This window comes from Globicephala melas, chromosome 5, assembly GCF_963455315.2.
Source record: "Globicephala melas chromosome 5, mGloMel1.2, whole genome shotgun sequence".
In the NCBI taxonomy this organism is placed as follows: domain Eukaryota; kingdom Metazoa; phylum Chordata; class Mammalia; order Artiodactyla; family Delphinidae; genus Globicephala; species Globicephala melas.
In genome coordinates, this window is record NC_083318.1 from 112655773 (window position 1) to 112681489 (window position 25717).

Genomic DNA, 25717 nt, shown 5'->3' on the forward strand with positions numbered 1-25717 from the left:
AGCAGAATGGAAAGAAATCCCCCTCAAGCCCCATCTGGAGCCTTTCCTCGCCTCTATCCACAGCCCACCCTGATGTCTCCAGCGGCTGAACAGCTAATGTGCTGTCAGTTCAACATAGGATGCGTATTGCATCCCTGCTGTGCTTAAGCTCTGAGCGGGATGCTGGGGGGAGATGCAAAGCTGATGAGGAAGGGCTTCTCATCCATCCTCCAGGTACTTACTGTCCGGTGATGCTGCAGGACGTGCTTTTGAAGGGCATCAAGAATAGTGAAACTTGTCTTTAGAGTGAATTTGAGATTTTAGAATAACCAGAAGTCGGTGAGCAACAAACCCAGTGATTAATTCAGGTGTCTAAATTAGGTACAGAAGGACGATAGAGCAGCATTCTAAACTAAAATTAGAGTAATGAGTCTGCCTTTCTTAAATGATTTGTATAATGACTCCAAAGGCGATCCCAAAGGAAAAGATGCAAAAATGTTTGAGGATTTTTTGAAATAATCATATAACCTTCCAGAGTGATTACTTTCAAAGATGATTTTACTTAAAGGTGTTAGGTCCCAGAATTTTTTAAATGTGTCTTTATAATCACAAATAGCTAGATTATAAACTGCTAAGGACAAGGACAATGTGATATGCTTATATTTTTTCTTAAAGTATTTACATTATGCCATACTAATAGATGCTCAATGAAATAATGTTGATTGTTGGAAATAAGTAAAAAGAGATAAACAGTTTTGGAAGACCTTTTTAAAAGTCCGAGTTCAAATCTATCTTGGTCTAATATTTTCTTGACTTATGTTTGAGCTATTTGCTATGTGCCAATTTCTCTCTATTTTTCAAAACAATGTATTCATTTGTAGCAATTAATAAAATTAAAAATAATCTACCTTTAAAAAAAAACTAAAACTAGAGCTACCATATGATCCTGCAGTCCCACTCCTGGACATATGTCCAGACAAAAACATGATTTGAAAAGATACATGCACCTCTATGTTCATAGCAGCACTATTACAATAGCCAAGACATGGAAACAACCTAAGTGTCCATTGACAGATGAATGGATAAAGAAGATGGGGAACTCAGCCATAAAAAAGAATGAAATCATGTCATTTGCAGCAACATGGATGGACCTAGCAATTATCATACTAAGTGAAAGACAAATATCATACAGAGAAAGACAAATATCATATGATGGCACTTATACATGGAATATGAAAAAATGATACAAATGAACTTATTTACAAAACAAAAATAGACTCACAGATATAGAAAACAAACTTATGGTTATCAAAGGAGAAAGAGGAGAGGGATAAATTAAGAGTTTGGGATTAACAGATACACACTACTATATATAAAATAGATCAACAACAGTGTCCTACTATATAGCACAGGGAACTATATTCAATATCTAGTAATAACCTACAGTGGAAAAGAATCTGAAAAAGAATAGATATTTATGTATAACTGAATCACTTTGCTGTACACCTGAAGCTAATACAACGTTGTAAATCAACTCTACTTCAACAAAAAGTTATTTGTTTGGGGGGAAAAAAGATGGAGACACATGAATAGCGTTTTGAGAGGTGAAATGGGAATAATAAATGACAAAGGAGTTTTTCCTAAGGTGGGTGCTCCAGGAGTGTAAGGACAAAATAACTCCTCAAGGAAAGCTGCTGGCAGAACCATCTAGCTTTGAAGGCTCTGCCAGCCTCTAAAGGAGGGTTAGAATCGGGCCGGACAGAGTACAGAGGTGGTGTGTGCAGTCCAGACATGAGAAACCATCCAGAGCAAGAAAGGTGATCAGTCTCTGAGTGCAGAGTTGAAGTGATGGAACCACAGGATCTGAAGCACTGCGGCTCACCCTCCAGAGTGGAGGGGGCTCTTTCCTTCTGCCTTCCCTTCTGGTGGTTTCTGCCTTCCCTCTCCTCCTTCCCCCTACGACCATCCTTTTCATCTCTCTCCCATCCCATCCCATCCCATCCCATCCCATCCCATGCCATCTCATCCCATCCCATCCCATGCCATCCCATGCCATCCCATCCCATCTCATCCCATCCCATCCCATCCCATCTCATCCCATCCCATCCCATCCCATCCCATCTCATCTCATCCCATCCCATCCCTCCACTTCTGCTTGGCCCTTCCCCTTCCTCCCCATTTTCTGGCTTTCTCTCCCCCCCACTTCCTCTTTTCTTCCATCACTGTCTCTCATGTAGACTGAGACCTTATCACCAAATATCGCATTTATTGAATAAAAACATTACCTCCGAATGTCTTACACTGAAATTAAATGCATTAAGGCTTTTCTACACTTTTCCGGGGGAAGAAAACTGATGACACAAACTTGCTTTTTTACTTTACTGTGACCCTGGTGCTCTTCTCTTTGGGGTGGTCACCCTACATGGAAAACTTTTTCTCACAGGCTCCACCAGTTTTGCCCTTGAAATCATTGAAATTCCTGTTCCAGATGTTACTTGAAGGGATGACTTCACTTTTCTAATTTTTATTGTATTTTCTATTTTTTCCTGACTGCTGGCCTCTGTCCTTGTGGCAGAGAACATTGACTCCAGCTGGCTGCCCACACCTGTAACTGCACCCCCAGATCTTGGTGTTGAGCACACAGTGAGGGGGCTTTTGTGGCACCCACCTCTCTCTTAAAGGTGCCAGAGCTGGTGCCTGGCTGGGTACCGGGGTCCTGCCTGCTCCAGAGACCCCAGGGAACTAGCACTCATGAAATGTGAGCCTTAACTCTCTTTGCTTCTAGGCGATGAACACAGAAACCCAAAGAATCGTTTGCTTGTCCTTAAAGAGAGACTCCATGGCCACTTCGTTCCGATTAGAGGAAGTTCAGAAGTTCACAGAATTTCTGAGTAGAAGAGAAGGTTAGAAAATGTCAGCTGTGCTCCTCAGCAGTCTTGACTAGCAGTTTTCTACAAGCAGATTAAAAAAAAGAGAACTGTTGAGGCTACCCTTTGAATAAGCATTGTGTTCATGTCATTCCGTGTGCATGTGTAGTGTGTCCCGGTGTTGACATTTATGCTACTGGTGTGGTGGCCTGGGGGGGGTGATCACCCCCTGGGGGGGTGATCATGAATGATGTAGGTGTTCACAATGTCCTAAACAACATCTGCTTTGTGACAGATGTTTGGAATCAGTAATAAGAAAGGGCACGTGGCTAATCTCTGATAAATTAATCGAGTCGAACATCATCTTTATTTTTTTATTTAGGCAGATAAATGATGCCATTTGCAGCAACATGGATGGACCTAGAGATTATCATACTAAGTGAAGTCAGCCAGACAGAGAAAGACAAATATCATTTGATACCGCTTGTCTGTGGAATCTAAAAAAAATGGTACAAATGAACTTATTTACGAAACAGAAAGAGACAGACATAGAAAACAATGGTTACCAAACAGGAAAGGTGGGGAAAGGTGAGGGAAGAGGGATAAATTAGGAATTTGGGAGCGACAGTACACACTACTATGTGTAAAAACGATAATCAACAAGGACCTCTACTGTAGAGCACAGGGAACTCTACTCAGTATTCTATAATAATCTATATGGGAAAAGAATCTGAAAAAGAATAGATATATGTATATGTATAACTGAATCACTTTGCTGTACACCTGAAAATAACATTGCAAATCCACTATACTTCAATTTAAAAATAATTTATAAATAAATAAATTTAGGGAGATGGATTTATCAGCTTTTACAATGAGTCAAACAGCAGAATCTACCTTTCACCCAGAATTATGGCACCTGAAAATGTTTTCTAGGTCCCCGTTTGATTAATGAGTTGAAGAGCGTCTATAATAACAGTCGCTGGAGGTTTAGCTGTTTTCTTCTTCCAAAGCAAGACTCTCAAGGTAGAAGAAGGCATCTGTGATCCAGTTGCTTCCCACCTTCCACATCTGCATCCCCATCCTAGCACACACACACTGCTAAGGCCACCTCTGCATGAGTGAGCCGCTCAGCTGTTGCCTTGGAAGTGCAGCTGCACATCCGGGCTTCATCAGAGTGAGCGTCCTTCTTTATAACCTATGGCAGGTTCTGGTTGCTAGAAGAATGTGACTTTTGCCTCAGGAAGAAAACAACTCCACAACTTGCATTTTAATACAAAGCTTTTATCATACTAGGAAAAGGTGTTTTGCTATCACCCTTTACCCAAACAATAGTCTAGCCACACTTCTAAATTCAGCAATTTACTTTGTTCATATTCTTGAAATTCAGTAGTTATCAAGTGGGAATTTGACCTTTTTATGGCCCCTTTTAACAAGGAAACTATGGTCATTTAGTTCATTAATTCATTAATAAATTCATTAATTTATTGAAATTGAGCAATGTCTTTAAGTATTGATATATACCCAAAATGCCTCTGTTTTTGAAGCAGTAGCTCACTGTAGGTTTTCTGTCTTTTGTTGAACCATCTGCAGTCTGCATACTGTTAAATTTACAGAAATTTTCTATTAAAGTCTACAGCCTATGAAAATAAGGCTTGATTATTTTAAAAAATGTTTTCACAAGAGAATATTGTTCTTTTGAATCCTTTCTGTGTGTAGAGAGATTCTAGTGATGACTTTTTTTTTAAATTTTTGTTGGAGTATGGTTGATTTACAATGTTGTGTTAGTTTCTCCTTTACAGCAAAGTGAATCATATATCTTCACTCTTTTTTAGATTCTTTTCCCATACAGGCCATTACAGAGTATTGAGTAGAGTTCCCTGTGCTATACAGTAGGTTCTTATCAGCTATCTATTTTATACGTAGTAGTGTGTATATGTCAATCGCAGTCTCCCAGTTTATCCCTCCCATTTCCCCCCTGGTAAATATGGTTAGCACGGATTAAATCTCATAAGGTTCTGAGCATGCTGTTGGGTGTTTTAACCTGAATATAACAGTTGAGTCCAGGCTCTGAGACCAAGCTGCTTGGATTCAAATCCTAGAATACTATTTTCAGCGAGGTTTGACTTCCTAGTTTTTACTTGGAATAAGTAAGTCACTTTATCTAGTCAAGAACTAGAGCCTGTTCCTTTGTCAAGGACGTATATAAGCTTCCTTACCACAGCCAAGAATCAAAACATTTGGTTCACTAGGTCTTCACATGTCCAGGGAATAATCAGGCCAGGCTCTGTTCCCCTGCTAGAGCGGCTGCTGTCAGTAGGCATGCAGTGCCAGTAGTATTCACCTGTTTGCCCGTGCAAAAGGCTCCCACCCGTGGTATAGATAATAGACGGTGAGCCATTTTTCTGGTAAACATTCTGCACTTGGCTGGGTTCCTTACTTTATTCTAGTATGAGGTATTTAGTCACACATCTCAGAAACAGGTGTGTCCCCCATGACACAGTGGGTAGTGTCATGAAAAGTTGCTTAGAAATCACTTTTTGTAATTTATTTTTATATTTTATTGAAGTAGAGTTGAGTTACAATGTTGTATTAATTCCTGCTGCACAGCAAAGTGACTCGGTTATACATATATACATTCTTTTTTATATCCTTTTCCATTATGGTTTATCCCAAGAGATTGGTTATAGATCCCTCTGCTATTTAGTAGGACTTTTTAAAATGAATTATACTGTAACTGGCCTGTGGAAATTCACAGTGCAGTGAATACGAAGATTAAACCTTTGGTCAAGCCAAAACATTTTTGTCATGCGATTTATCACAGATACCCCCAATTTAACTTGCTCTAAAATCTGAACTTTCACAGTGGGTTATGGCTGCATGTTTCTTTCCTCTACCAAAAACATGTGTCCTGTACCCAAAAGAAACTGTGCTGACTCTATGAGTATTTTAAAAGGTAAGGTACAAAGGACTGTTTTATCAAAAACTATAGATAAAATGTATGGTAAAGATTAAACATTTCTAGATTTCTAGGACCATCTGTGGTAAATTATGGTTGTTGTATAACCAGGCTGCTTCTAGATTTTTCAATTGTCACATATTCTTTTGGTCTGTGTAACATCCATTAAAGTCAGCAGAAATTGTGATGCTTAAGTCGAGGGCAGTTCTATGAAACGTATCCCTTCTGGAACATCAATTAAGGTAACAAACAAAACACTGAACTAGCTTTTAACTATTACTGGACTTGGCGATGTAAAATTAATAGAGAATACATGAATGTTATGGAGATCACTGGGTACCACTCCCTCTGGCTCATCTGTCCAGTAAAGCAAACCACAAACAACATTCTGCAGTGATTCTTAAGCAGCTGAGTTCTGCCCTGCCTATTAATAAATGATGTAAGTACTATAAAAATGAACAGACATCTAAACTGCAACTAGAAAAATGGTCCTCCTACAGATATATATTGTTTGTCCGTTCAGAAAAAATCTAGTAAGACTATGAAAAAAAATAAAAACCATAAACTGGCATAATTTGAATGCTCAAATTGAGGTCATTTTTATTCTAATTAAGATTTGAAAAAAAAGGACTGTTTCTGCATGCTGTTTCTAGGAAAATAACAAGCTTCAGACAGGCACCATCTGTTACACTGACCATGTAACAAGATGTTAGATTTATTCATACATAAAAATGTAGCTTGCAGTATCATATGTAAGGTCTGGTCCTGCAGATCTGCTGTGATTATCTGTGTGCACCATACCACTCAAATTATTTAATTCTCTGTTGTAAGATTGACACTATCGCTGCACACATTCCAGCCTTGTATAACACACACACACACACACACACGCACACACCCCTACACCTGGGGCAATTGATGGAAGTAATAACATGTTAGCAAACAGCTTTATGAAGAGGCTTCTTCTTGAGATTCCAGAGATTTCAAGGAGTTCAGCCCTGAATGAGCACTAATTTTCTTTGTTTATATCTATATTTGAAGAGCAAAGTCTGTGAAATTTGTTGGATTTCCCTGTTCTCTGTAGCTATCAGGTATTTATTTAGCACTCATGTAATTTTGGACCTATGCACTGTACAAGAATCAGTCATAGAAAGATATGCGCCTTAGTATCCAGGAGAAGGACACAGACTTTCCAGGTGCTGAGAGTTGCCTGTTATTTGATTAAACAATACGATAGCCCTTGGATTCAAGGGATAAAGTGAAATATTTCAGAGGTTTATTTTTCTAGTTCCTTACTAAGTAAAGTGATGTCTTACACACCTAAAAGGTGTTTGGGTGACAGGTACAGTTTGGTGCAGTATTGCTAAAGGAGCTTAAGTTTTTAAATGTCACTGTACCTTCCCTAGGCTCCCATAGGTAGAAGGGTTAGGAACCTCTTGTGCTTTGGCATTTATGAAATCAGCCAGTGTGAAAGGATTTCATCTATTAAATGTGAGTTCTTGGAAAGAGAAAGGAGTGATAAAGGTAGTTCTATTTTCCCTTCCCCCTTAGGATACCAGAACTACAGAAGACAGGCGTTTAAGGAGCTGTTTCTGACTGATTTTTAAAACTATGGTTTATTAAAGAATTTTCACTCTTCCTGCTTTCAAAAAGCATTTAGTACAGCTTGCAATAAAAACACTGACACAGTAAGACTAAAAATGCAGCAAAACACAAAAAAGGCAAAAGGCAAGTAGTAAAAACAGAGGAGGAAGAAGATAATTTATATATTCTAAAAGAAGAAGAATGAATGAAAAGCCTAAACCCAAAAAGAAGTTACATAATTAAACACAAATCTTAGTTTCTAATCTCTATCGAAGTATAGCAGGTAGGATTATGGGTTGCAAAGATTCGTTTTTTACTGAGGTATAGTTGATTACAGTGTTATATAAGTTTCAGGCGTACAGCACAGTGATTCACAATTTTTAAAGGTTATACTCCATTTATAATTATTATAAAATATTGGCTATATTCCCTGTTGTACAATATATTCTTGTGTCTTACCAATTTTATACATAGTAGTTTGTTCCTATTACTCCCATACTCCTATCTTGCCCCTCCCCCCTTCCCGCTCCCCACTGGTAACCACTAGTTTGTTCCCTATGTCTGTGAGTCTGTTTCTTTTTTGTTATATTCACTAGTTTGTTTTATTTTTTAGATTCCACATATAAATGATATCATATAGTATTTTGTCTTCCTCTGTCTGATGTATTTCACTAAGCATAATACCCTCCAAGTCCATCCATGTTGTTGCAAATGTCAAAACTTCATTCTTTTTTATGACTGAGTAGTATTCCATTGTGTGTGTGTGTGTGTGTGTATCACATCTTCTCTATCCATTCATCTGTTGATGAACACTTAGGTTGCTTCCATATCTTGAGTGTTGTAAATAGTGCTTCTGTGAGCATTGGGGTTCATGTATCTTTTCAAATTAGTGTTTTAATTTTCTTCAGATATATACCCTGGAGTGGAATTGCCAGGTCATATGGTAGTTCTAGTTTTAGTTTTTTTGAGAAACCTCCATACTTTTTTCCACAGTGGTTGCACCGATTTACATTACCACCAACAGTGTACCAGGGTTCCCATTTCTCCACATCCTCTCCAACATTTGTTATTTGTGGTCTTTTTGATGATAGCCATTCTGACAGCTGTGAGGTGATAGCTCATTGTGGTTTTAATTTGCATTTCTCTGATGATTAACAACATTGAGCATCTTTTCATGTACCTTATAGCCATGATGGCCTGATGGCCTCCTTTGGAAAAATGTCTATTCAGGTCTTCTGCCCATTTTTTAATTGGGTTGTTTGGTTTTTTGATATTGAGTTATATGAGCTGTTTATATATTTGGGACATTAACCCTTTATTTGTCATATAATTTGGAAATATTTTTTGTTTTTTGATTTAAAAATTTTTAATTGCAATAAAATACTTATAGCATACAATTTATCATCTTAACCATTTTTAACTGTATAGTTCAATAATGTTAAATACATTCACATTGTTATGTAAACAAGTGCCCATTCCCTCTTACTCCCAACCCTTGGTAACAACCATTCTACTTCCTGTCTTTATGAATTTGACGACTCTAGGTATCTCAGATAAATGGACTCATACAGTATTTGTCTTTCTGTGACTGCCTTATTTCACTTTGCATAACGTCATCAAGGTTCATCCAGGTTGTAGCATGTGTTAGAATATCCTTCCTTTTTAAGGCTGAATAATATTCCATCGTATGTATATGCCACACTTTATCATTCATCTATCAGTGAACATTGGATTGCTTCCACCTTCTGGATATTTTTAATAGTGCTATGATGAACATGAGTGTATAAATATCTCTTCAAGAGCCTGCTTCCAGTTCTTGCAGAGATTCTTTAAGTTGAAATTAGCTTGCATTCTCCTTGTAGACGGCCACAGCATGAGGTGTCCCTGTAGGTGTTCAGGCTAATGCTTAGAGCTCCTGAGTCCTATGGTACCCATAACCTGGAATGTGTTGTGGTTTGGGCTTATCAAATGTCTATTTCTATCAGAGTAGAACATGAATATGATTCCAGGAATGTATTTAGTTTGGGGCAATAATTTCCTAAATCAGCTACCTCCAATATGGACCTCCAGAAAACTGAACAGCTAAGACTTTCAAATACATTTTTAGTAGTGTTTTGGTAAGCCAGTACTTGAAAACTGAAACAGGAGTGTTCCTTCTGACAGCCATTGGCCAATAGGTTCAGTGGACTATTCTCATAATGTGAAGTAGGACAACACTGTTAACATATAATAATGGCAAGAGTGCATGGGTCCTGTAGATACACAAGTTGTTCAGATCGTTTAGCTACTAAGTCAAAAGCAGGCAACTAGCATACAAATCATTTAAATTGTGAATGCCCTTCCCACTCTGATTTTAATGAGCCTTTTTCTAATTCTCACTCTTATTATGAGAATAAATTCCAACCCTGAATTCTCTCAAAAAACAGGAAAAAAAGTATTTTCTAATTCTTTGATTATTCACTTTTATTCCAGGTGAATCAGGTTTAGAGACATTAGATTCTTTTAATTTAATATTTTAAAACTATTTCCAAATGATCATATGATTGCAGTTTAGTGTAACACGTCCTAAGAGAGGACCAGCTGAAGTTGTAGCTGTGAATAAAATTGGTTTGCTAGCTTAAGAAAATGACAAAACTATTGAAATGTTTCTTTCATTCTTTTTTCTTCTTTTTTGAAGAGTGTCTTTGAAAATATTTTAGAACTGTCGTTTTCATGGATTTTAACCGAAGGTCTTTGGAATTGGAACTGGATCTCTATGACCATTTGGTTGTTGTGTTTATTTATTTAAAAGTGGAGTTTATGCTGTCCCTGCAAATGAGATGATATTTATAAATCGATGACATGTCCACAGAAGTAGAGACTGATGACTGTCAGTTTTTCAGGTCTGATGTTTGCTTTAATACAGGGATATTTCCTATCTCAAAAATCTCCTACTAGGGCTTCCCTGGTGGTGCAGTGGTTGAGAGTCCGCCTGCCGATGCAGGGGACACAGGTTCATGCCTTGGTCCAGAAAGATCCCACATGCCGCAGAGCGGCTGGGCGCGTGAGCCATGGCCACTGAGCCTGCGTGTCCGGAGCCTGTGCTCCGCAACGGGAGAGGCCACAACAGTGAGAGGCCCGCGTACCACAGAAAAAAAAAAAAAAAAAAAAATCCTACTGCCTTTATATTAGCCCACTGTTAAGAGTGAATTTTGCGTTTACTTTTACTTTCTAGAAACATTATACAAATTTCATCTCTTTCCCAAGGTAATCTTGGGAATACCAAGGTATTTTTACATTTTTTTTTACTCAAAATGAAGTAAGATTATTAAATGAATAAAAGCATGTCGCGAAGAAGAGTATTTCTGTGAAGTAATGTTGCAGAATTAATCCCAGTATCATGCCAAAAAGATTGTCCTTATTTCAGCTTCTTTGGATGTGCATTCCTGTGCATTTAGTCTAATTGTGCAAAAATGATGTGAAGTAAAATGTGTTTCTAAGATGGCCTATTTTCTTGAAATTTTAAGCTATATTGAGGACACAGTACTCTTCATTTAGAGAACTCAATTTCATGCAGTCGAAGCAGCAATGGAATTTGAAAAACACAACATCTTACTGCATAATGGTGAGCAAAAAATAAACAAATGAGTGAATGTAATAGCAAAACATCTGAGGTTCCAAATATCTCTTTATAGCTGTAAAGAGATACTCTGGAGGAAAGAGCTATAAATGATTGAGCCAGCAGCATGGAGAGAGGAAAAGGCATGAGTTTTGAAGTAAAAAACCTGGGTTTAGATCCATGGCTACATCATATACCTAAATTATTTTCTTGTCATGAACATGAGAATGATTCTGCACAAGGCATTATGAGAACTAGCAAGAGGAAATTTAAATTTGGGCATGGTAGGCACTCCGTAAGTAATAGCTCTGAAAACCATAGAGGTTCTCAAGAAAAAGTTAAAGAGATGCTGTTCCTACTGAAGTGAAAAAAAAGTGCTTTTTATTTTTAGGTGTGTTGTTACACATTAACCTTATAATCTGTTTTCAAGTGGAACCTGAGGTCTCTCTTTAGTAACCTTTCATCTGTGTGTGGATGTTTTGCTAACACATCTGATAACAGAAACACTTTGACACAGAGGCATTTCATTCTCATGTTCTACTCTGGGCAAGTCATGCCTGCCTTCCTGAAAATCTGAGTCCTCTCCAGTTTCTCTCCTGATTTATTTACCATCCTGCATATAGAAATAACAGCAAGAACACAGTCTTATTTTCCTGAAAAGTCATTCTAAGAATTTGATTAGGGACTTCCCTGGTGGCGCAGTGGTTAAAAATCCGCCTGCCAACACAGGGGACACTGGTTTGATCCCTGGTCCGGGAAGATCCCACACGCTGCGGAGCGGCTAAGCTCATGTGCCAAAACTACTGAGCCTGCGCTCTAGAGCCCACGAGCCACAACTACTGAAGCCCGTGTGCCTAGAGCCAGTGCTCCTCAACAAACAGAAGCCACCACAATGAGAAGCCCACACACTGCAACTAAGAGTAGCCCCTGCTCACCGCAACTAGAGAAAGCCAGTGCGCAGCAGTGAAGACCCATCGCTGCTAATTAATTAATTATTTAAAATGCACTGCCTTTCCTCCAGAGGTTTCAGTGTGCCTGACAGCAATTTATTAAGACACAATCGGGCTTCCCTGGTGGCGCGGTGTTGAGAGTCCACCTGCCGATGGCGCGGGTTCGTGTCCCGGTCTGGGAAGATCCCACATGCCGCGGAGCGGCTGGGCCCATGAGCCATGGCCGCTGAGCCTGTGCGTCCGGAGCCTGTGCTCCGCAACGGGAGAGGCCACAACAGTGAGAGGCCCGTGTACCACAAGAAAAAAAAAAACTACCCACAATCATGAGTAGGTTCTAAGAAATTATTTAAAAAACAAGCAAAAAGAAGAATATGATTATTTCTTGGTTTGTTTTAACCAAAATGATCATTGGTCTCCAAGAAGCATTTTATTCTCCCCATGATAGCAGCAACAACAACAAATGCTAACATTTGTACCATGCTTTATAATTTGAGAACTTCCATACAGCTGGTCCCTACATCTCTGCAAAGTAGGAATTCGTGTTAATTCCCCGCTTCACACATGATAAGCCTGGATCTCAGAAGTGACACGATGCCAGGCTCCCAAAGCCAGCACGCTGAGGGGCCAGTGGGCCGTGCATCTCTACGCCCTGCTGTGGCAAAGCCAAGGATGCCTGTTCTGCCTCCAGCACAAGGGAGAGGAAGGGGTCAAATGCTTAGGAGCGCACTTCCTAAACCGCACAGCTTCAAATGCGTGTTGTGTTACATTCCACGGGGGTCCAGATTTGCAAGCCACTTCACCAATTTTACAATCTAAATCTCTCCCTGTTTTTTATTTAAAAAAATTTTTTTAACATCTTTATTGGAGTACGATTGCTTTACAATGGTGTGTTAGTTTCTGCTTTATAACAAAGTGAATCAGCTATACATATACATATCTCCCCATATCTCTTCCCTCTTGCGTCTCCCTCCCTCCCACCCTCCCTATCCCACCCCTCTAGGTGGTCACAAAGCACCGAGCCGATCTCCCTGTGCTATGCGGCTGCTTCCCACTAGCTATCGGTTTTGCATTTGGTAGTATGAGAAACTTCTTGAGAACTTCACAAATACCGTATCTATTTCATTAGCCATTTGATCTTACTTTCTGTAAGTTTTCAGTATTCCCTTTCTCTAATCATCATCCTCAGTTGCACATCTGTGTGTCTGAAGTTCATTTTGTTGCTTTCACTTGTCCTCTTTCCTTTAGGCTTTCCTTCTCTCTCATTCGTTCATGAAACACTTTGGAGCAAATATTGACACATGGCACTTGCCTATCGGACTCTATTTGACGTTCACAGAGGTCAGTCAGACGTGGATCCTGCCTTTAAGATGCTTATAGTTGGCAATCAGAATGGTGGTAGTGAACTGAGCCTTTTTCCCCCTCTGAACACATAGAAATTTTGCATTAAAAAAAATCTTAATTATATAACCAAGTTCAAAAGAAAAGAAAAAAAACAGGTCTAAGAACAGGAAATTCACAGCTAGAGTGGTTTAACTTGGAGTTAAAGCTACACGTGGCCCACAGACTATTGGATGTAGAAAGATGCCTTAGGGATGTGCATTAGAGCACAAACAGGAACAGGACGCAAGAATGTAGACTCCAGCAAGACCAGGGCATGAAATGGAGCCCCCTGCCAAAAGCCAGGCTCTGCAAAGATTTCACTGTCTACTAACAAGGACAGTAAAACCCAGCAAGCCAGCCAGCCCAGGGACATAGCAAGGAAGCTGAAAGAAATAAGAAATACAAGGCTGCACCACATCAAGTGTGGAGTCTAAAATTTAAACAACGCAGTCTCGCAGAAAGCATTTAAGCTGAGAAATTAGCATCAAAACTGGCAGAACCAGTGAAATGCTTGTACCCTGATAGTTATAAATGCTGAAACTTCCTGTAGAGTCCCTTCCACAAGACAGCGCCCCTGGGATTCACCTAGAAAACAATATATACCAAAATAATGCATGTTAGATAGGCATATGAGCATCCCCCCAAAAAACGAATTTAAAACATTTGAAAGAAACTATAAAATAAACATGTTAAAAGTATTTAGAGACAGAATAGGTAAGGTATAATTTAGAGGAAGGGGATGTAGTAACCATAAAGTAAGAAGTCTGTCATGGAAAATAACAGAAGTGTTTGAGAAAGAACCAAATAGAGCATTTCTAGGCACCCAGGCACTAAAAACATCCAAATGAAAACACTGGAGGCATTAAACAGGTTAGCCCACAGAAAAGGAAAAAAAATTATTAGAAAATAGATCTGAGAAAACTATCTAGAATGCAGTACAGACAGATAAAAAGAAAATATGAAAGGGAGGTAAAGGTGGAAGACAGTGAGATGGTCCAACACACTGCTAACAGGTGTTCAAAAAGGAAAAATAGCAGGAATGGGGTGGGGATGATGTTTGAAGAAACAATATCTAAGACCATTTCAGAACTTAAGAAATACCTGCATCTTCAAGTCAAATAAGGACATTGAGTCCTGAGCAAGAGAAATAAAAATCAGTCTGCACCTCCGTCCTTCATATTGAAACTGCAGACATCAAAAATAAACAGAGGGGCTTCCCTGGTGGCGCAGTGGTTGAGAGTCCGCCTGCCGATGCAGGGGACACGGGTTCGTGCCCTGGTCTGGGAAGATCCTACATGCCGCGGAGCGGCTGGGCCCGTGAGCCATGGCCGACGAGCCTGCGCGTCTGGAGCCTGTGCTCTGCAACGGAAGAGGCCACAACAGTGAGAGGCCCGCATACTGCCAAAAATAAATAAATTAACTAATTAAAAAATTTTTTAAATTTAAAAATATAAACAGAGGAAAAATTTTTTAAGCTACCAAAGAGAAGATGCAAATTCCCTACCTGTAAAAGAATGACAATTAGACTAACAAGAAATTTACCAAAAGCAGTAGTGAAGGACCAGGTGTAATGGAATATTATCTTCAAAGTACTGAGGGAAATTACCTGTCACACTAGAAATCTATAACGTGTTAAAACTATCATTCAAGAATAAAGGTGAAATAAAGACATTTTCAAACATATCAAGACTGAAAGATTTGAACATTCAGCAACTGACTGCTGCTGAAAGAATTACAAATATATATATGAGTGCGTACCCCAATAGCTTAAATCCAGGCTTCTCATATGTAAAACTGGGAATTAACACAAATTCCTACTTTGCAGAGATGTAGGGACCAGCTCTATGGAAGTTCTTAAATTGTAAAGCACTGTACAAATGTTAGCTTTTGTTGTTGTTGCTGGTATCATGGGGAGAATAAAATGCTTCTTGGAGACCGATGATCATTTGGGTTAAAACAAACCAAGAACCCAGTTGAACCCAGTAGTACGGAGTGGAGTGCAAAAAGCAATGGTGATGAGAGAAATATGTTTGTAACTCTAAACAGACATGGGGTGTGGATGTGAGAGAGAGACAGACTGATTTCAAGGGTGATCTGAAAACAAGTTGAAATTTAAATACTAAAGAGGAATAAGATGCAGGATGGGAAGCAGTGGACCAAAGATAAAGTACTCGACATCTTTTCAGTTTCTCATGGAAAAGCTATTGATTAACTTTAGATTTTTAAGTATGCAAGTTCATAACTTGATAATTATTTTAAGAGTAAAAATAGAATGTGTGTCTTCTAAATCCCAATAGATGAGCAAAGAGGTTTTTTTTTTTAATTTTGTAAGCTGGATCCATGTAATAAAAGGAAGGAAAGTAGAACGAAAGGAGGGGAGAAAGTTAGAATGGTGGAAAAAATATCCAAGTATATTAGTAATCATGATAAATGAGAACAGATTAAACTGAGCTATTGTAATACAAAGACTCTCAGATTCTTTTAATCCAGCTTTTTGCTGTTTAAAAGATACATGTGTGATATATAATTATGTGGGAACTTTGTAAACAAGGGATTTTTTAAAAGGGCATTCCGGGCAAATTCTAAAGAGACAGCAAAAGAAGGAGACAAGAAGGAAGAAAGGGAGGGAGGGAGGGACTAAGGAAAGATCATCAGACAAAATTTTTAAGGCAAAAAAATAGTATGAATAAAGATGGTATTAGTGATAGGAGGGGGAAAAAGCTTTAAATAAAATGGATAAAGATATGAAGAGACAAATCATCAAAGAAGAAACCCAAATGGTCAGAAAACATGTGAAGAAATGTTTCAGCCTGCTGGTGATAATGGCAATGCAAATAAAAGCAACAGTGGGATAACCTTTTCAACCCCCATCAGATGGCGGAAAAAAAAAAAATCAAGTCGGTTAATGACAAGTATTCATGGCATGTGGAATAAAAGGACATATCATCTCTTACTGGTTGGAATGAAAGCAGCAGATGTGCACACATCTATGACTCAGCAGTTCTATTTTTGTCCTGTATTTTAGAGCAGTGCCCAAGGATGTCCCTTGGGCATCATCTGTAATACTCGTAAAGTGGAAACAAACCCAAGTGTCCGTCCGGAGTGGAATGGATTAGTAAACTGTGATGTATTCAAACCGATGAAACTCACAGCAGGGAAAATGTCCTTGCTTAGAGTTACCTGTATGAAAATGGATACGTCGTAGAATCACAACGTTGAATAAAAATAAGTTGCAGAAGGATATGCATATCTATTTTCAAATTTACATAAAACCAAGCAGTACTGTGTGCTGTTTTTATGAATACATACGTGTGTGCAAAGTATACACATCTGAGAGGAAATAATAATCTCCCAAAGTGAGTGGTTCACTTCTTCAATGAGGAAGATGAATGGGGACAGGGAGGGAGACAGAGCGGGCCTCAACCCGGCCGTGTTTATTTTATAAAGATCTAAAGCTAATACGGCAAAAATATTAGCATTTATTCTTAATTCTGCATGGTAGGTCCATAGGCTCCTGCTGTTTTTCTGTGTGTGTGTGTTTGTGTGTGTATGTGTGTGTGTTTTAAAAATATTTCCTTAATTAAAAATAGCTCCCGGAAAGACACATACCATGTGATATCACTTATATGTGGAATCTAAAATACAACACAAATGAACATATCTACAAAACAGAAACAGACTCACAGACGTAGAGAACAGACTTGTGGTTGCCAAGGGGGAGAGGGGTGGAGATGGATAGACTGGGAGTTTGGGGTTAGTAGATGCAAACTATTATATATAGGATGGATAAACAACAAGGTCCTACTGTATAGCACAGGGAACTATATTCAATATCCTGTGATAAACCATAATGGAAAAGAATATAAAAAGGAATTTATACATATATGTATAACTGAATCACTTTGCTGTACATCAGAAATTAACAACATTGTAAATCAACTCTACTTCAATAAAAAAATAAATTTAAAAAATGATAACAATATCTCTTAGCCTGTTATGGGAAGGGAGAGACATATAGCAATAATACCAAGCAAAATGCTATGTGTTCCATTATGGGTTTTTTACAAATGTCTTTCAGACTTGGGATAAAAGAGATTTTTGCCATTTGAACCCAAGAGTGCATCCGGAAGAGGTGTCGCAGGGTTGCTTTGCTACAGACACCCACCTGGTTCGGTCACTCATAGAAATAGATCAGCCATCGTGACCTCCTTTTCTGTGTCTATAGCCTTTGTCAAGTCCTTTCCCATTTCTCACTAGTAAACTCTTTTTTACTAATTTCATTCCGGTCATCATAACAGAGTACTTATCCAGGGCCTCCCAAAAGAATTATTACTTTGAGGAAAAACATCTGAACAACTAAATGATGCCTTACTTCCTTCTCACGGAAAGAGAAAATAATGAGTTCTGTCGTAAAATCATGAGGATTTTTATGGAAACACTTGGATTTGGCGGAGAAAGTAGCTTGGTTGGCTGTTTAAATGGACACGTGTATGTATCACACAAACTCCCATATCACTTTCTCCCTGTACTGGAGAGATTCCATTTGAGGAATCTTTTAAAATGTTGTCTGATTTCCCTTTTGAAATGTGCTGCTGCAGAGAGTTAACGGACACGTTTCACGACCTCTGTAAAGGGGTCCGTGTAGAAATAAGAGTATTCATCACTGTCCTGCATCCACAGCATCTAACACAGCCCTTCCAAATAGTAAGTGCTTGGGATCACTGGCCAAAGAGGAACAGGCATCTCCAGGCTTCCCCCCACATCACAGCAGCTTCTCTGCTTGGTGGACAATCTCACGATCACACACGCCACCATCACTTGTTGTCACTCTTGACGTAAAATGAAATCACGGCACGCTTTGAGAAAGGTTGGTTTCGGTGCTTCTGACACATTCTCCCAATGGACGAGTCAACAGCCTGACAGGGTTGGTCTATAAGCCATTTACCAGTCACTGTGCAAGGCAGCTGACCTGCCTTGCAAGTACACCTCTGCTCCATGTTGAAGCCAAAAGCAAATGAGAGATCTGACCCAGATCTCTCATCAGGCTGCCTTGGGCCGCCAGTCTGGGTCTGATCGTGGACCTTGCCTTCTCAGACATCTTTGCTTTTCCTTTGCAGAGAGAAGATGCACCAGTCTGCCATGTACGAGCTTTGCCAGGGGATGCACCAGATCAGCCTTCAGTTTGTCCGGCTGCAGCTCACCTTTGAGGAATACACCGTCATGAAAGTGTTGCTGCTGCTGAGCACAAGTAAACTGACACCCACCTGGCCCTTCTCCTACATTGTCACATCATCTCCCCTTTAGGAGAGTTGCCTATTTATAGGGTCAGGGAGTCGATATGAAAAAAAAACAGGAGGAGGTGGGCGGAGGGCTTTGGTGTCGGATGAACTAAGTTACTTGCAGAGTATGAAGCTTTGGGTAGAGCATCTGCCTTGATTCCTTCATCCATCTGATTTGTTAAGTGTCTGTTATGTGTATGGTGGGACTGGGCAATTCAGGAACGACTGGGATGAATGAGGCACAGTCTCCACCCTCAGGGAGTTTTACCGTAAGATAAATTCCAAGGTAGTTTTAATACATTGTGGAAAGGGATTATCTACCGTGATGGAGATAAAGAGGGGGCTCTTCTCTGGGGGCTCAGAGAAGAGAAGCGCATGCTCAGTTCTGGGTATCAGGGAGGGATTCGTGGTGAAGCTGCAACTCAGAGAGCTTTGCCAGGATGAGGGGTTGAATCTGAGGCAGGAGCTGGCCTTCCTGCTGGGGAACACAGCACGAGCGAGCGTGGCAGGGTGGGAAGCAGACCCATGCAATAGCACTTAGTTCTCGGGAATTGTTTTGCCTGTTAATGTTTTAAATTTTTTATCTCATTTCTGTATCCACTAAATTTTTCAAGGCACATCAGGTGGTATTGGATTGGGGAGAAGTGGGGAATTAGGTTGGGATGCAGATTGGGCCGGAAGATTCGCACCTGTTGAAGACAACTGGTGTCTATTAGGCGAGCAGGGGAGTGTGGTACCAAAGGCTCTGAGCAGTAGGGTGACATGACCAAAGGGATCCTTCATGGCTTTATGAACATGTATCTGACAGTAAACTGGATGAGAGGGAATGGGACAGGGAGGGAGAGAGGCCAAGCCAGACAGAGAATTGAGCCAGACTAGAAGCCTAGAGACCTGCTGTGAGGCTGTTGAAATAACAGCCTGGAAAATAATGGTGGATGCTATGATGACAGCACCAAACGCATTCAAGATACACTGCAGAGTTGACCTTGGCAACTGACAAGAAGGGGAAATAAAAATAGTCTGGGTCGGAAGTGACCTAGGTTTTGAGTGCAGCGAAGTGACTCAGATGGCAGTGATACCATGAAGAGAAATGCGTTCACGTCAGGACTTGGAGCAGATTTTGTGGAGCGTAAAATGACTTCTCTTTGGGATGGGCTAACTGTCAGAGGTAGCCTCTCATAGAGAGGCTGAAAGAGGGGGAAACTGGGGGACTCGAGCTCAGAAGACAGGTTTGGGTATCAAGATATAAACTTGCAATTATCCTTGTAGAAAATGAAAGTCCAATGGCGAGTGGGGTGCCGAGACACAGAAAGAAGAGGAAAGAGCCATTGAGCTACTGGAAAGGAGGATTGCAGCGGCTGAGGGACAGGGACAGAACTGTCAGGGAGGTAGGGGAACTGGGAAGGTGCCAAGAGTTCAAGGTTTCCCGAGCGGCATGACTAATGGCATCACTTCCAGGGAAAGCTGAGAAGGCTGACAGAAGCCTAGTGGGGTTGACCATTGGGCATCAGGCAGGTGCCAGACAGCCAGGGACTTGCAGATGGATGGGAAGCCTTTTTAGGCGCCCGGAACCAAGCATGAGAGGAGAGAAGTCGATGGCAGACGGTGCCAGAAGAGACGAGGGAGGGCAGGATTAGCCTTGGCAAGGATGCTGGGCGCTTCTTCCCCAGACAAGGGCACAGGCCTTTTCAAACAGAGGGGAAGGAATTTGAGGAAGCTCCCATCAGATGAGGGTGAGACCGGGAATGACGGCAAGAGACAGGATGGAGAGGAAATCCCAGAGCCAAGCGCTGTGGGCCACTGAGAAAACGGAGAAATGTCCTGAATGCCGAGGACGCCGGGGTGAGTGGCGAGGACTTCAGAGGAGGAGAGTTTGTTGAGCGACCACCTGGAAGCTGAAAAGAGCATCCAGGATGCCGCCAGCTCTCCCCTTGGTCCAGGAATCGGCAGCTTGGGAGAAGGGGCGGTTTTCAGTAGAGTCACGTGCAAGGAAGTGGCATCAGCAGCCAAGCACTGAGGATGGAATAGATAAGAAGAGACGCTGATTCGAGCAAGGGAGGATTGGGTCTGGGGAAGACTGGAGCCTGAGACGGGTAGAATAGGAAGCAGGGAGGCAGTGGCAGATGCCAAGCACTGAGGATGGAATGGATAAGAAGAGATGCTGTTGCCCACAAGGGAGGATTGGGTCTGGGGAAGACTGAAGCCTGAGACGGGTAGAACAGGAAGCAGGGAGGCAGTGGCAGATGCGGATGAGTACCTGCTCCACCTCCGTTTAACACCTCTCAGGTGTTTTTATCTGTGATCTGATTTAACACTGCAAGATGGGTAGCCCTCCGTTCTAAAGTGGACAGGATGGAGGCATGCAGGTGTGACTTGTGCAGCCTCCTTGGGGAGTTAGGACTCAAACCCAGGGCCTTGGCCTTCACTCACAGCGATTCCCGCTCTGCCCCAAGCAGGAAGTGGAAAGCAGGCTGTGACAGATGAGGGCAGCAGGGAGACTGGAGGGAGAGCAGGCTGTGGGAGGGAGCTGGGGTCAGCACTTCCCAGCTGTGTTTCACTTGGCCGGCAAGGCTTTTCAGGTTGCTTTTGGCCTTTTGTCTGGTTTGATTTTCACTGACCAGTTGTGCAGGGCAGCCCATGCTGTCCCCAGTTTACCGCGGGCCCCACCGGTCCCTCCATTCCTCCCTGTACACTCAGCCCACAGCCAGGAGCTTGTGTTTGCAGCCCCTCGTCCGCAGGGTCAGTGGAACCAGGCTTAGCTCCCTGCTCCAGTGTTCCTCAAGGTTTCTGAGGTTCCCAGTTTATTCTTTCTGGAATGTAACCTTGGAAATGTACTCTTAGTTCCCCAACCAGGGATTGAACCCACGCCCTTAGCAATGCAAGTACAGAGTCCTAACCACTGGACTGCCAGGGAATTCCCTGGAAATGTACTCTTGAAATTCAGAGACAGTGATTTTATTCCCCTTTCCAAGCTATGTCACTAATCATTACTCTTAGAAAAATGTAAAAAAAAATATATATATATATATATCAGATGGGTGATATAATTTAATTTTTTTCTAAAATGCGTGTGATACTAATCCTTTGTTAACTTTGACCACTCCTTGTAATTGGTGTCTTATCCTTTTACATCCATTTAATCAGTCAGCCTATAATCAATTCTGATATCACTTTGAAGCTCCCTGAATTAATTTATTAGCTTCCAAGTAGCTCAGTACATTCAAGGCTGATTTTTGTAGATGCAGAAAAAGCAAAATCAAAAAGTAGAACAGAAGTAAAGAATTTTACTGCAGCTTAAACTGCAGCTTATTTTACTGCAAGCCTATTTTGCTAACCTGTGATACAACGTATGAAAAATTTTCTTCTTATTTAGAAGCTTAAATGACACACTTGATGTCCAGTGTATCAGGAAAGTTTCTAAGCAGTGACATCAAGAGAAGATCATGTTCTTTTTGCTCACAGGGGAAAGCAGACCATCTTCCCACCCAGTTGCCTCTTTGCTCTTCTCCAGCCCATAGATTTTGGATGGTTTCCAGGAGCCCTGCTGCATTTAATAAGTAAATTCAGAAAATCCGGGCAGACCTCCAAAATTTGAGGTTTTGCCTAAGTTCTCTTTTTTTGTGGGTTTGTTTCAACTTCTAAAATATCTGGCTGGGAAACTGGTACAATATATTTCAGTCACAGCAGTAAAATACAAGTAATATTTGATACAAGTTGTTCATAATCTTGAGAATTTTGATAACACAGGTATCAGAAATATGAAGGCTTTTGGTTAATCTTAGTAGCTATACCAAATAGCATTGAAATACAGTTGTGAAATGTATTCACTCCATTCTAATTTTAGATAATTTTTTAAGGTATGACATCCATGAGTATCTATACTGAAAAACTAAAGGTTTACTCCATAACATTTTGAAACTTAAAAAAATAAATGTTTATCTGTGGGTGGGCAGTGTAGGCACTTACTTGCAAACTTTCAGTTTCTTTTGGAACGTTTTGGGTTAACATTAAAGTTTTGGTAGAAAGTGGATCCGTAGTTTCACTATTAACGTCCTGGTTATTACCATCCTGCTTTACGTTTTTTATACTTTTACAGCAAGGGTTTAATTGCAAAGAAAAATAAACTGTCACATAATGGATGATATTTAATTCTGAACGTGAATGTCAAATATTTTAAACCACAACTAATATTGTGGCAGCCTCAGGAATTTGTGCAGTGGCCATTAGGGATTTATTTTTTCCCCACAAAAAATAGACTTAGATAAACGACAAATCAAAAGCCTCAACAATTAAACTCAAGGAGAAGATTATTAACATCATATGGGAAGTTAATTTGCAAGATAATCTGTATCTTTGTACAGGACAACAGGGTTTATGTGGAAACAGTGGTATTCCTGCTCCCAGGGTTACATGTAACACTCAAAAACATATTCAGCCATTCTAAAGAGCTGATGGCCCAAGTAAGTTATTATTTATACCAGTTATTGTAAATTAGCAAATAGGGTGTGCACTTAAGAAGTGAGAGTAAGAGCAATTTCAGACTCTATTATCACAAGTTGAGTTTTTATTATCTTCATCATCCAAAAAGGAAAGTTCTAAGTGATTTGATTTTTCAGAGTTAAAGCATAAGCATGAGTACATATTGGCTGTAGTGAACAAAAGCAAACATGTAAGTAGATTTTCAAAGGGGACACCTGTAGCTTACACTCTGCCCTAGATCTCCTCGCAGAACACAGACCCTGGTGCACCCCCTTCTCCATAAAGTGTGTTCACATGTGTCCTGGGAAAGAGCATCTCCTTTCAGGTCACAGAAACACTCGTATCCTTCCAGGTGCTGAATTTCAAAGTATTATTTTTAGTGAGATGTTTTTTTGTTTCATTAGGAAAGCCAGCCACTCCATACAAAGAAAGAAGAAAACATAACCCTTAATTTTCTATCTTATCGAAGATAATGATGAATGTGGTTTCTTCTCTTCGAAAGTTTTTGATCTTGCCTTGTATGCAGAGCACTGTTTTGTTACCCGTCACACACACAAGCCAGTGCACAGACCTGCCAGCAGGTCTGGGCAGTCACATGACAGTGCCTCGGTGGTCATGTGCTCTTGGAACAAAGAGGACGGGAAGTGCTTCTTTGCCACACACTGTCTTGCCCCTGGTAGATGTCAGGTTTCCCCGAGTGTCTTTGACATTGGAACTGGAATATGAAGATGTTGCTTTCTAATTCCAGCCCCAGCTTAGATTGTCTGTGGCTCTTCCAGTTGTCCTGGAAAATCAAAGTATATTTTCCTATGTCTGAGGTATTGGCAAGTTGAGATTCATAAAAACTTTGATGACAGACCACAAGACAGTATAGCACTGTGGTTAAGAGACAGGCTTTGGAAACAGACAGACTTAGGTTTATACCCTTCCTCTACCATGTATTTATTGTGTCCTTGTGCAAGTGATTAAACCTCCAGTCTTCAGTTTCCACATCTGTAAAATGAGAATAACATCATGATTATGGCGTAAGACTGATGTCAAGATTAAGCAAGCTAATATAAACAAAGTGCATTATAACGTACACCCAATAAACCAGTTATTATTCTTTTGTATATGTGTGTGTACAAAGGTTAACCGTCATATAGCTGCCATGTTTATTCATAAATGTAATCGTTGAGATTCAATATCAATCTCAAAGTGTGAGCCTCATGACCTCAAAATAGTCTAAGCCGTTTGACTATGAGGACGCTAAAGCTGTTTTCCAACTTGGGAGCTTACATGTCGGTATTCCTTCAACACAGTTCCAAAGGATGGCCTCAAAAGCCAGGCTGCGTTTGAAGAAATGAGGACAAATTACATCAAAGAACTGAGGAAGATGGTAACGAAGTGTCCCAACAATTCCGGGCAGAGCTGGCAGAGGTTCTACCAACTGACCAAGCTTCTGGACTCCATGCATGATGTAAGTAGAGCCTCTTGGTGCCTGTTAAATGAAGGATCCACAGCCACACACTGTGGACCCAGAGCAACTGGAGAGCTGAGGAAGTTCTCGAGGCTTTGGGAAGAATAGGGGTAAGTTATCCACGGGAGGCAGCAAGAGTTGAAAACTCAGGAGGAAAGAAGCGTTTCTTCAGAATACCTTTGAAACAAACTTCATGTAAAGGAAAAAGTGTGGCTCTTTTCCCTCCTGAGCGGAGTGTGAGAGAAATGTGCACCATGGTGGCAAAGCCTGAGCTCTGGGCCAGGGAGGGCCCTCGGATTTGCTACAGGTGTCAGATCAAGTTTCCCATTTCTGCTTGCAATTTAGGAACTGTTTGGTTAATGAAAATGTTTGCTTTAACATTGCATAAATAGAGTCCATCTTCTACAACTGTTAATCTAATAACCCAATCTTTCAAAAACATTATTAGTGGTCCAGGGCCAGCTGGGATCATCTCATTTGTTGCCAAATTTTGAATCTTATATTCAGTATTCTTCGTAGGAGTCACCTTTCTTGGCTTGTGTAAATGTGGAAAGTAAATTCTGAGCTGGTTTCTAATTTATTCAATTACAGATGTAGTGGTGGTTAGCAGTTTCTACAAAATACTGACTTGGATAACTTGGTTTGTTATGTCACTTAAAATATGCTTCTTGTTTCATTTTGCAAGCAGTTTCTCTAGTTCTGGCTCAAAAAAAAGTTCTACACGGTCATGCTAATTTAGCTTTTTTATATTTGGAAGGTTTTCCTACTTTCTTTTGGAAAATTTATTGCCCAAGTTCAGCCCATGTAATTTGGGTAAGAAACCCCTTTTCAAGTACTTCTGTATTGTTAAGGACAATGTTGACAGGCTTGATGACCAATATTATAATGGTATTACTACTGAAATAATGGTTCATCCTTTAGAGATTTGTTTATGCCAGTGGAATGGTATGGCCTTGTGGGTTGGTTGATAAAAGAATGTCACTTTCCAGGGTTTCTACACTGAAGACCCTGTGCGTATCACGTTGGCCCTTGCTTTCTCTGAACGTTTCATACAATAAGAGTCAAATTTCCACAAGGTGAATAGAGCGATAGATAGTTTTGCTAATTATTAGTGGCCTAAAAGGATGGCTTAATAGAAAATCTCAGGGATGAGAAATGATGGTCTACAGGACTTTGGGGAACA

The 25717-nt window shown here is 40.4% G+C and overlaps 1 protein-coding gene across 1 annotated transcript in view; it reads left to right on the top strand.

Annotated features, from left to right (window-relative positions):
- NR3C2 (nuclear receptor subfamily 3 group C member 2) overlaps window positions 1-25717 on the top strand; it is a 369292-nt gene that overhangs the window by 310309 nt on the left and 33266 nt on the right. The window contains exons 7-8 of the mRNA XM_030878180.3: window positions 18435-18565; window positions 24377-24534. Of these exons, the coding sequence (XP_030734040.1) occupies window positions 18435-18565; window positions 24377-24534 (289 nt within the window). The remainder of the gene's footprint in view (window positions 1-18434; window positions 18566-24376; window positions 24535-25717) is intronic.